This window comes from Dendrobates tinctorius, unplaced genomic scaffold (assembly GCF_039654945.1).
Source record: "Dendrobates tinctorius isolate UK_male_01 unplaced genomic scaffold, ASM3965494v1 ptg000233l, whole genome shotgun sequence".
Classification (NCBI taxonomy): domain Eukaryota; kingdom Metazoa; phylum Chordata; class Amphibia; order Anura; family Dendrobatidae; genus Dendrobates; species Dendrobates tinctorius.
Genome location: NW_027361900.1, coordinates 4,715,447 through 4,727,592, shown reverse-complemented (window position 1 = coordinate 4,727,592; position 12,146 = coordinate 4,715,447). Strand labels below are relative to the sequence as shown.

Genomic DNA, 12,146 nt, shown 5'->3' with positions numbered 1-12,146 from the left:
CAAATCGGTGGTGGGAGCTCGCTGGGAATATACCAGGAGAGCCGTGCCACCACCAAAGAGAACACTCTATAGCAGAAACAACAGTCCTCCTAGAGTGAGAAATAACATATAGAGCAGGTTTCATACATCATCCCACTGTGACGTCTCCATGGCGTTGGAATCTTCTGTATGCCATTGTAGGGAGATGGACCGGGCCAATAACATTCCTAATAATACATCCGGTACTACCCCCCCATGGCCAGCTAGGGTTGGTAAATGTTACAATGACATTTCCCAGTGAATGCATTTGTATTGGTTGAAAGCAATGTAAAAGTTGAAAAACGCATCAAAAACGCTGCGTCTGAACATAGCCCAAGTGGCGGAGGAAGATTTTGGTCTGGGGTTAATTATTTTGCCTTATATACAAATCATTAACCTGGAAAGGATGCACCTTAACATATTTCCCAGCAAAATCCATTTTGGTTTCGTTTTTGTACGTTTATTGGTGAACCTGTAAAAATGGCAAGAAACTCTGACAACATTGTTTACAACTGTGACTTAGGAGTCAGGAATGCTTCCAGGGGCGATCCCCATGATGTTCCCATGTCATTTGAGCAGTGTTTCTATCATTTTCAGATGTTTTTAGACCTTAAAAGGACCCCCGGGGGGATCGTGGTAAAAATGCTCGGGTCTCCCATAGACTTACATTGGGCTCGTTGTTCTGTCCAAGTACCCGAGTATTCCAATTTGCTCGACCCGAGCAATGAGCACCCGAGCATTTTAGTGCTCGCCCATCACTAGCCATAACCAATGTGGACATGTCCAGTTCAATAATGTTGCAATGCCTACCCATAGTAAGGGAGGATAAGATGAACCTACCACGCTCCCCCGACGCACGTTTAGTGTATCAGCTTTCTCAAGAGGAATTGCCATTGGAGTCCTGTCCCATTAGCTATTTATATGATAATCTCATCTGCCAATTACAGTGGAGCATGGTTACTGTTGCCCGCGTCATTATGATTTGCTTCTACCCACCACCATCAAAGCGGCATGAATGTCGGGTAAATCAAACCCAGTGACACCATAGACACGCATGAGTCAAATAACAGATGACCTGACAGTCTAGAAAGGCACAGGAGCGCAGGGTGCAGGCGCACATTGGCGGCCATTTTTAAGAATTCAGCTGGAAACAGCCATGTATAAGGACAATGTTCTGGCATAAAAGGCATGGAATCGCATCGTAAGGAAAACACAGACTTGAAGGAATGGGGAGGGAACAGAAAGAAAGCTGTTACCAGGCGCCAATCAATAGGATTATATGCAAATAAAATTGTACAAAGTGCTGAGTGCCAGAGTCGGTGAATAAAAGTTATTAATGTGCACATACATTATGGTAAGGACTTGTGGAAATATTTGCAAATAATATGTAAATGAACAAATACAGACACTGTGTGAAAGGGTCAGGAGAAAGGGAGAAATAATGAGAAGAAAAAATTAAAGTATGTGAAAAAGCGAAAATGAATGAAAAATAAGAATAAAATAAAAAGTGAAAATACAAGTACAAGTGAGTGTAAGAAGATGAGATACAGTAGGTCTGTCAGTTACTGAGCTCAATTCCCTCGATATCCATGGGTGAATGCCATCTGGGCCGGGGGATTTGCCACTGTTCAGTTTGCTCAGACGCTGGCGACCTTCTCTTGTGTTACACTAGCTACAGTAGTGTCCAATATAACAGCAGTCCAGTATGACTAACCCGATTAATCCCTGTTTTTGGTATAAATTAAATTACGTGTCACACAATTTACCAGTTGGTGCAGTAGATTCTAAGAAAACCACCAGACTCCGCATTCGTGATCTGCGGGTTTTTGAGTCTGTGTATTAGAATAATTGAAAGGCGGTGATCAAAATAATAGCTGTGTGGAGGTCAATCAGTGAGGGCAATCATTCTGTGAAGAGACAGGTGGGAATCCGGTGGCCCTTATCTAAGGGTGAGGCCAGGACATGTTGTACATGCATTTCTCCTTGAAACCCTGAGAAATATGGGTCGCTCGAGACATTGTTCAGAAGAACAGAGTACTTTGATTAAAAAGTTGATTGGAGATGGTAAAACTTATAAAGAAGAGGAGACAATGATTGGCTGTTCAGCTAAAATGATCTCCAATGCTTTACCATGGAAAGCCAAACCAGAGAGACATGGAAGAAAGCAGAAGACGACCATTCAAATGGATGGAAGAATAGCCAGAGTGGCAGAGGCTCCGCCAATGACCAGCTCCAGGATGACCACAGACAGTCTCACGTTACCTGTGAGGACTGTGACAGAAGACGCCTGTGTGTAATCTCTTACCAAGAAGTCCCCGCAAAATTCCACTGTTAATAAAACACATGTACGGAAGCGGATACAATTTGCCAAAGAAAATATCAACTGGCCTAAAGAGAAATGGAGAAACATTTCATGGGCTGATGAAAGTGGAATTGTTCTTTTTGGAACCAAGGGCCGCAGACAGGTCGTCAGACATCTCCAAACTCTGCATTCTAGCCTCGGGACACTCTGAAGACAGTGACGCATGGTGGTGCCGGCATCATGATATGGGCATGTGTCTCTTACTATGGTGCCGGACCTATTTACCGCTCACCAGGGATCATGGACCAGTTTGTATATATTACAATACTTGAAGAGGTCACGCTGCCTTACGCTGAAGAGGATATGTCCTTGAAATGAGTGTTTCACCAAGACAACAACCCTAAACACCCCAGTAAATGAGCAAAATCTTGGATCCCATCCAACAAAATTGAGGTTATGGAGAGGCCAGCCCTAATCCCGGACCTCAATCCGATAGAACACTTGTGGGGCGACATCAAAAATGCCGTTTCTGAGGCAAAGCCAACAAATGCCAAAAAATTGTGTGGGATGTAGTCCGAGCATCCTGGGCTGGAATAACAGCTGACAGGGGCCAGAAGTTGGTTTACTCTATGCAACATAGTTGTGAAGCCGGTCTAAAAATCTGTGGGTAACAGCTAGTGATGAGCAAATTTGTTTGAAAAATGATTGTCAAACAGAAATTCGACACAAATATGGTGCATTCGGATCTGTGATTAGAAACCCGAGCAAAATTTAAAAAAAATCAAGAAAAATCGGTAACATTCGGTGCAAAGTGCAGGAAAATATTTGTGTTGCCACAAAAATAGTGTGCAGAGCTCAGAGGCGCGGCGTGCTTGTAAGCACAACAGTCAGCCAATCAGGGTGCAGGAAACACAATGTCCTGACACTACGGCTTGTTTCATTGGCTGCTGAAATCACATGTCGCTCTCCATATAAATAGCGGACATCTTGTTTTAGCGCCATTTGTACATTGTAACAGCGCAGAGAGGCTGCTCCTGACGCTGCCACTGTTTACAGCAAGATTTCAGCTATTTAGTTAGGCCGTTGTATATCAGACAGATCGTGTAGCTAGATAGTGTCCAGTGCGGCTGTTACATTTACCTTCCCGCATTTCTTTTTTGGACATTACTGAGGTCCACAGACAAATCCAGCCGTTCACGGCTTCTATTGTCATCCATGCACGAGTATTGCATTCTAATTCACATGTAGCTAGTGATAAAATATTAAACAGCCTGCTCTATCCCACCTTGTCATTCAGTGCTGTGGTGATAAAAAACCTAAGGCACATATAAAAAAAGATTTTTAATTGCAAAAAGTTTGACAGCCCCGCACACATACACACAGCCCCACAGACCACTGCACACAGATACAGCCCCACAGACCACTGCACACAGATACAGCCCCACAGACCACTGCACACAGATACAGCCCCACAGATCACTGCACACAGATACAGCCCCACAGACCACTGCACACAGATACAGCCCCACAGACCACTGCACACAGATACAGCCCCACAGATCACTGCACACAGATACAGTCCCACAGACCACTGCACACAGATACAGCCCAACAGACCACTGCACACAGATACAGCCCCACAGACCACTGCACACAGATACAGCCCCACAGACCACTGCACACAGATACAGCCCCACAGATCACTGCACACAGATACAGCCCCACAGACCACTGCACACAGATACAGCCCCACAGACCACTGCACACAGATACAGCCCCACAGACCACTGCACACAGATACAGCCCCACAGACCACTGCACACATACACACAGCCCCACAGACCACTGTACACAGATACAGCCCCACAGACCACTGCACACAGATACAGCCCCACAGACCACTGCACACAGATACAGCCCCACAGACCACTGCACACAGATACAGTCCCACAGACCACTGCACACAGATACAGCCCCACAGACCACTGCACACAGATACAGCCCAACAGACCACTGCACACAGATACAGCCCCACAGACCACTGCACACAGATACAGCCCCACAGACCACTGCACACATACACACAGCCCCACAGACCACTGCACACAGATACAGCCCCACAGACCACTGCACACAGATACAGTCCCACAGACCACTGCACACAGATACAGCCCCACAGACCACTGCACACAGATACAGCCCCACAGACCGCCGCACACAGATACAGCCCCACAGACCACTGCACAGATACAGCCCCACAGACCACTGCACACAGATACAGCCCCTCAGACCACTGCACACAGATACAGCCCCACAGACCACTGCACACAGATACAGCCCCACAGACCACCTCCGTCACACACATTCTCTGCCCATTAGACTTACATTGGACTCGCTACGAGTACCCGAGTATCAGGAGCTACTCACTAATCCCTATCACTGACCTGTGTGAATACCTCTCTAAGGTTGATGTCTGCATTCCTGGGTGAATGTGGACACCTCTGTCAGCAATGCCTGCATTTATGGGTAAGTAGTGACCTGCTGTAATTAAAATCACCACCTGGTGGAGGGTGGAGTGCTCGGTCAGTAAGCTAATATACGAGACAAAAAAAACTGACTGGCACATCCAGACTAGTGTGAATAGGTGTATACCAAGAGGAGCTACCCCACTTATACAATATACAAAGAAAGGTTGCACTCTATCATGCTTAAGCATGTCAATGTGGAATATGTGAAATTTGACATATTCCACATTGACATGCTTTAGCATGATAGAGTGCAACCTTTCTTTGTATACTTTGCCTGCTCCAGTCACGCAAGTTGTGTGCTCATTTCTGCCATTCGCACCCCTCTCATCGACTTGCATTGATACACGGTGGAATTCCACCCTGCACATGTTGCGGCGACTGTGGCAGCAGCAACAAGCCCTGACGCAGTATGTCATGTCGTATAGCCTGGGCCAACACAGTATGCAGATGGCGCATGTCACATTTACAGAGTGCACACAGATTAAGGACCTCTGCACCCTTCTGCACAGTTTTGAAATGGCTACTAAGATGGTTATCACTGATGCCGCCATCATCAGCATCACTATTCTGGTCATCTATATGCTGGAGTAGACTGAATAGCCAGCGGGAAGAGATGGTGGTCCCAGAAGAAGAGGAGGAAGCAGAGGAGGATGCAGAAGGGATAATATTGTCTTTAAGTTCAAGACTGTCACCACACAGGTGGGTGCCAAGGGAGGGTGGATTACTGTGATCGATGAAGGCTGGTGATAACAGACAAGCTGTTATTGAAGGGGCAAGATCCAAGGAACAAATGGAGGAGAAAGAGGTGATGGGCGAGTAATTGTCTGTTGTTCGTGGTTGGAGGGATGGGATGGAGGAAATGAGCCTCATTGTTACCCAGCCACCAACAGAGCATGGGCTTGGACCTCATGGTAGAGCCCGACATATGAGCGCCTTCTTGCTGCACTATATGCAACATGATCCCCGTATAGTTATGATTAGGAATAATGCTGACTGCTGGGTTGCCACTTTATTAGATACACGTTATAAAACCAAATTTTGCCAGATGGTTCGGACCCTAGAAAGGGAACAGCGAATGCTGGAGTATCAAAACACGCTTTTACACAACCTTAAGAGAGCTTTTCCCCAAGACAGCAGTGAATCACACCGTTCGCATCGCAGCTGTAGACTTCCAACCTCCGGACCGTCAATTCTTCAACGCCAAAACATTAGCAGCAGCAGCAGTGAAAGTAGAAGAAGCAATTTCTGTGAGTCCTTTGACACTTTTTTAGGCCAACGCATAACGTGGGTTACTTGCTTATGTATTTTACCCAAAATATTAACTAAGACCTCTCATATTTTTTATGTGTTTCTTGCACTTTATTTTTCAGGGTGCAGTTGGGCCCATTCGGTCTTGTAAACTGTGGTGTCTGTTCACATGGGATGCATTTGGATGGCGCTAGGCAGCCCGCCTGATCTAATAGTATGGGCGTAACTAATAGGCTGTTAGCCTGGATGCTGTGCATTCCCATTGTGTGAACAGCGCCGCATACAAGTCTTCATTGTGCATTAATATACCAAGCATCCGCCCCTCCACACATTGGTGGGTTGTGAGCGGTTGTCTCATCGGTATTCTTGCACCTGTGTTGCCCCCATCCTAACTATATGGGCCCACTCTCCCCGATAGTGCATTTGTTTGGAGGTCTGGGCAGGTCAGCATCTCTGCTTTTAGATGTGGTTTTGAACATTTGACTGAATTTTTATATCTACACATGATTTACACAAATTATATTTTCTTGTCTTAACTCTTTACTATTTAACATTATAAACTGTGTATTTTTGTAATTATTTGTATGTATACATGATTGATTACCACTTCTGTCTCTGTAAAAACAATCCCCTTTAACCCCTTTCTGACATCGGGTGTAAATGTACGCTGATGTTGGACTCCCTCCTTTTGATGTGGGCTCCGGTGCTGAGCCCACATCTTTTCTCGCACATGATGGGCCAGAAACCCCGCACTTCAGTGACCCTGTCACGTGATCGCGGGTCACCGATGGGTTGGTATGACAACCAGAGGTCTCCAGCAGACCTCTATGGTTGTCACTGCCGGATCCTATGAGCGCTGCCCAGTGGTTGGCGCTCATAGCAAGTGAGCAACTCTGCTACATACAGGTGATCTGATCATTGCTTGTATGTAGCAGAGCTGATCGGGTTATAGCAGCTTCTAACCTCCCATTGAGACTATTGAAGCATGCCTGTGAAGACATGGGGTGGTCAGCGCGCACCCCGGTCTGCTGGCCGAAACGACATGGATCAGAGATCCTCCCACCGAACGCAGGCTCTCCCTTTAACATGGGCATAACGCTACTCAGACAACACACAGTGAGGGTAATGCAGTGTGGCAATGCTTTATTGAACCACAAAACAGGCAGAAAACACATAGAACAGTCCCAGCAAAATACCCAGCAGAGTGCACATTACTTAGTCTCACACTTCCACTGATTCGCTCTCAGGGTCGCTACCCCACCTGTGGCACGCACAGAGATGAGGTAACGACAAGCGTAGGAAGATGACAATCCATTCAGTCATAGAATCATAGAATCATAGAGTTGGAAGGGACCTCCTGGGCCATCTGGTCCAACCCCCTGCTCAAAGCAGGATTCGCTATATCGTCCCAGTCAGATGTCTGTTCAGCCTCTGTTTGAAGACTTCCATTGAAGGAGAACTCACCACTTCTCGTGGCAGCCTGTTCCACTCATTGATCACTCTGTCATAAAGTTTTTTCTAATATCTAATCTGTGTCTCCTCCCATTCAGTTTCATCCCATTGCTTCTAGTCTTTCCTTGTGCAAATGAGAATAAAGTTGATCCTTCTACAATGTGACAGCCCTTTAGATATTTGTAGACAGCTATTAAGTCTCCTCTCAGTCTTCTCTTTTGCAAACTAAACATTCCCAAATCCTGCAACCTTTCCTCATAAGACAGGGTTTGCAGACCGGTCACCATTCTGGTCGCTCTTTTCTGAACTTGCTCCAGTTTGTTGATGTCTGTTTTAAAATGTGGTGCCCAAAACTGGACACAATATTCCAGATGAGGTCTGACCAAAGAGGAGTAGAGGGCAATAATGACTTCACGTGATCTAGACTGTATGCTTCAGTTAATACATCCTAGAATTGCATTTGCCTTTTTTGCTGCTGCATCACACTGTTGACTCATATTCAGTCTGTGATCTATTAGTATACCCAAGTCTTTTTCACATGTGCTGTTGCTTAGCCCTATTCCTCCCATTCTGTATATGCTTTTTTCATTTTTATTGCCCAGATGTAGTACTTTGCATTTCTCCCTGTTAAAAACCATTCTGTTAGTTGCTGCCCACTTCTCCAGTTTATTTATATCTTTTTGAATCCTCTCTCTCTCTTCTCTAGTATTAGCTATCCCTCCTAGCTTTGTGTCATCAGCAAATTTAATCAGTTTACCCTCAATTCCTTCATCTAAATCATTGATAAAGATGTTAAACAATACAGGGCCCAGGCAGAGCCCTGTGGTACCCCACTTGAGACATTCTTCCAACTGGATGTGCAGCCACTTACGACCACCAAGGTAAAAGGCCAGTTGATCCGAGGATCACAACCTGGCTTCTCCAAACGTATCCATGGTTCAACGATAGTCAATGGAGCAGATCTGTATTCTTCCAACTGAGGATGAAAACCCCTAGGTTGTTTCCTACCGAATGATAGATCTGAGTCCCTCGTGATGTAAAAACTATACGAAGTATATAGTTTTAAGTCTGGGGTCTGCCGATATGTGGCTAGTTTTCTGTTTCAGATAACATGATTTTAATTTTTTTTTTTGTCTGGTCTCGCTTGAATATATGTCAATATTAAATAGTCACCTGATGACGCCTTTGGTGAGGACAATGAAAGCAGTAGAAATAAGAGGCTTGGAGAGTGAATGTGTTTACATCACCTCATCCTATATACTGAATTGTGGGGTATATGTTTTTTTTCTATTAGTCACCTTCTGACTAACATTCAGGGGGTGAATTAAGGGTATAGTTTTCCATTTGGAATTAATAAAGTTTAGTTTTATCCTTTTTTCAGCATACATGAGGAATGACAAGAGACAACCCATTTAAGAAAATTTAATTTTGGTTAAAACTATTCCAACATTATGAACATAAAAAAGGCTTCTCCCCTATGTGACGTTTCTGATGTTTATTAACAGCTGATTTCCAAGTAAAATATTGACTACATTAAGAAAATGAAAAAGGCTTCTCCCCTGTGTAACTGCTCTGATGTCTAACAAGAAGCGCTTTCCATTCAAAATATTTCCCACATTCTGAACAGGAAAAAGGCTTCTCCCCTGTGTAAGTTCTCTGTTGAGGTGGCTCAGTGTTAGTCCCTGGGTTCAACTCCCATCAAGGACAACATCTGCAAGGAGTTTGTATGTTCTCCCCATGTTTGCGTGGGTTTCGTCCCACATTCCAAAGACATACTGTTAGGGAATTTAATTTGTGAGCCCCATTGGGGACAGTGATGATAATGTGTGCAAACTGTAAAGGGCTGCGGAATAGGTTAGCGCTATATAAAAAGAAAGATTATTATTAGTAGTAAGATTCCATTTCTGTTAATACATTTCCCACATTATGAACAGGAAAAATGGCTTCTCTGATGTGATCAAGATTTATTTTCCATTAAACATAAAGGAAGTTATTTGGTGTGGAACAAGACTCCCTTTCTGGTTAAAAATTGTTCAACATTCTGAACATGAAAAAGGCTTCTCCCCTGGTGAGTTCTCTGGTGCCTAACACAATCTGATTTAGTGCAAAAACATTTCCCACATTCTGAACATGAAAAAGGCTTCTCCCCTGTGTGAGTTTTATGGTGATTAACCAAATCTGATTTCTGGTTAAAACATTTCCCACATTCTGAACAGGAAAAAGGCTTCTCCCTTGTGTGAGTTTTATGGTGATTAACCAATTGTGATTTCCAGTTAAAACATTTCCCACATTCTGAACAGGAAAAAGGCTTCTCCCCTGTGTGAGTTCTCTGGTGTCTAACAAAATGTGATTTAAGTGCAAAACATTTCCCACATTCTGAACAGGAAAAAGGCTTCTCCCCTGTGTGAGTTCTATGGTGATTAACCAAATCTGATTTCTGGATAAAACATTTCCCACATTCTGAACAGGAAAAAGGCTTCTCCCCTGTGTGAGTTCTATAGTGAGTAATCAGATCTGATTTCTGGTTAAAACATTTCCCACATTCTGAACAGGAAAAAGGCTTCTCCCCTGTGTGAGTTCTCTGGTGTCTAACAAAATGTGATTTAAGTGCAAAACATTTCCCACATTCTGAACAGGAAAAAAGCTTCTCCCCTGTGTGAGTTCTATGGTGATTAACCAAATCTGATTTCTGGATAAAACATTTCCCACATTCTGAACAGGAAAAAGGCTTCTCCCCTGTGTGAGTTCTATGGTGATTAATCAGATCTGATTTCCGGTTAAAACATTTTCCACATTCTGAACAGGAAAAAGGCTTCTCCCCTGTGTGAGTTCTCTGATGAGTAACAAAATGTGATTTCTGTATAAAACATTTCCCACATTCTGAACAGGAAAAAGGCTTCTCCCCTGTGTGAGTTCTATGGTGAATAACCAAATCTGATTTCAGTGTAAAACATTTCCCACATTCTGAACAGGAAAAAGGCTTCTCCCCTGCGTGAGTTCTATGGTGATTAACCAAATTTGATTTCAGTGTAAAACATTTCCTACATTCTGAACAGGAAAAAGGCTTCTCCCCTGTGTGAGTTCTATGGTGATTAACCAAATCTGATTTCCATGTAAAACATTTCCCACATTCTGAACATGAGAATGACTTTTTTGCTTTAGGAGCGGTTTGTTTTTTAATGCCTCTTTTGTGACATTGCTTTCCCTTATTACTCAGTAATGAATCAGAATATGGGACCTGTTTCATAGGATCAGATGACAGATCTTTGCTGTGAATGGATGATGATATATCTGGAGTAATGGCATTCACTTCAGTTGTATCTTGTAGGAGCTCAAGATCATCAGATTTAAAAATTGAAGATGTCAACTGTCCCTCTGATCTCCTGGTACAGTCATCTGCTAAGATAAAAAACAATTATTTATTAATAAAATATCCTTTAGTTTCATATTTTTGAACATTTCTACTTAAACTGTCCATAAAAATGGCAAGCTATGTAAAAAACTTTAATTATTTACCAAGACATTGACTGTTCACAGTCTAATAGAAAACCTTGTTGGATGAACCAGTAGTGTGTGGTGTTCAACTGTTTGTATTCGATAATTGGGAGGCAGAATGAACAAAGAAACGAATCAATGTTATGTAGACGAAAATAATACCAATTCTCATCTCACAAAAAACAAGTCCCCACTCAGGTCCATCATCTGTCAATGGAAAAACAGAGGTTCCCACACTATTAGTGGCTCAAAGGCTGTTGAAAAGCAACAAGGTTTCTATAAACCAATCCAGCAAAATCCACTCTCACTTCGGAGTCTTGCAGTGTGCGCAAACAACATCTAGGATCCCTGTAATTAGCAATATTATAGTGAGAAGAATCCACTTAATTTTTGGTGTGTGTCTCCTGGAGCACAATCTGGGCACTATGTTCTGGGTAAGAAAATGGCAAATGTGTAATTTTCACTCCAACATCCACTGCATGTTAATTTCCGGAAAGTTGCTGTAGAGTCAAAATATTCACTCCTCCTACACACGTGGTCAAAATTGTTGGTACCCGTTGTTTAATGAAACCCACAATGGTCACAGAAATAACTTTAATCTGATAAAAGTAATAATTAAAAAATCTATGAAAATGAACAACTGAAAGTCAGACATTGCTTTTCAGCCATGCTTCCACAAAATTTAAAATAAATAAAACTCATGAAATAGGCCTGGACAGAAATGATGGTTCCCTTAACTAAAATATTTTATTGCACAACCCTTGGAGGCAATTGTTGAAATAAACTGATTCCTGTAGCTGTCAATGAGACTTCTGCACCTCTCGACAGGTATTTTGGCCCACTCTTCAAGAGCAACTACTTCAGTTGTCTCGTGTTTGAAGGTTGCCTTTTCCAGACGGCATGTTCCAGCTCTTTCCAAAGATGCTCATTAGGATTTAGGTTAGGGCTCATAGAAGGCCACTTCAGAATAGTCCAATATTTTCCTCTTAGCCACTCTTGCATGTTTTTAGCTGTGTATTGTGTGTCATTATCCTGTATGACATGCGACTGAGACCAAGCGACATTGGGCAGCACATTTCTCTCTAGAATCCCTTGATAGTCTT

The 12,146-nt window shown here is 43.3% G+C and overlaps 1 protein-coding gene across 1 annotated transcript in view; it reads right to left on the bottom strand.

Annotated features, from left to right (window-relative positions):
* The window catches only part of LOC141060285 (uncharacterized), a 77,410-nt gene extending 66,454 nt beyond the window's left edge, over positions 1 to 10,956 (bottom strand). The window contains exon 1 of the mRNA XM_073556502.1: positions 9,545 to 10,956. Coding sequence (XP_073412603.1) covers positions 9,545 to 10,795 — 1,251 coding nt within the window. The 5' untranslated portion in view covers positions 10,796 to 10,956. The remainder of the gene's footprint in view (positions 1 to 9,544) is intronic.
* Positions 10,957 to 12,146: the final 1,190 nt, after the last annotated feature.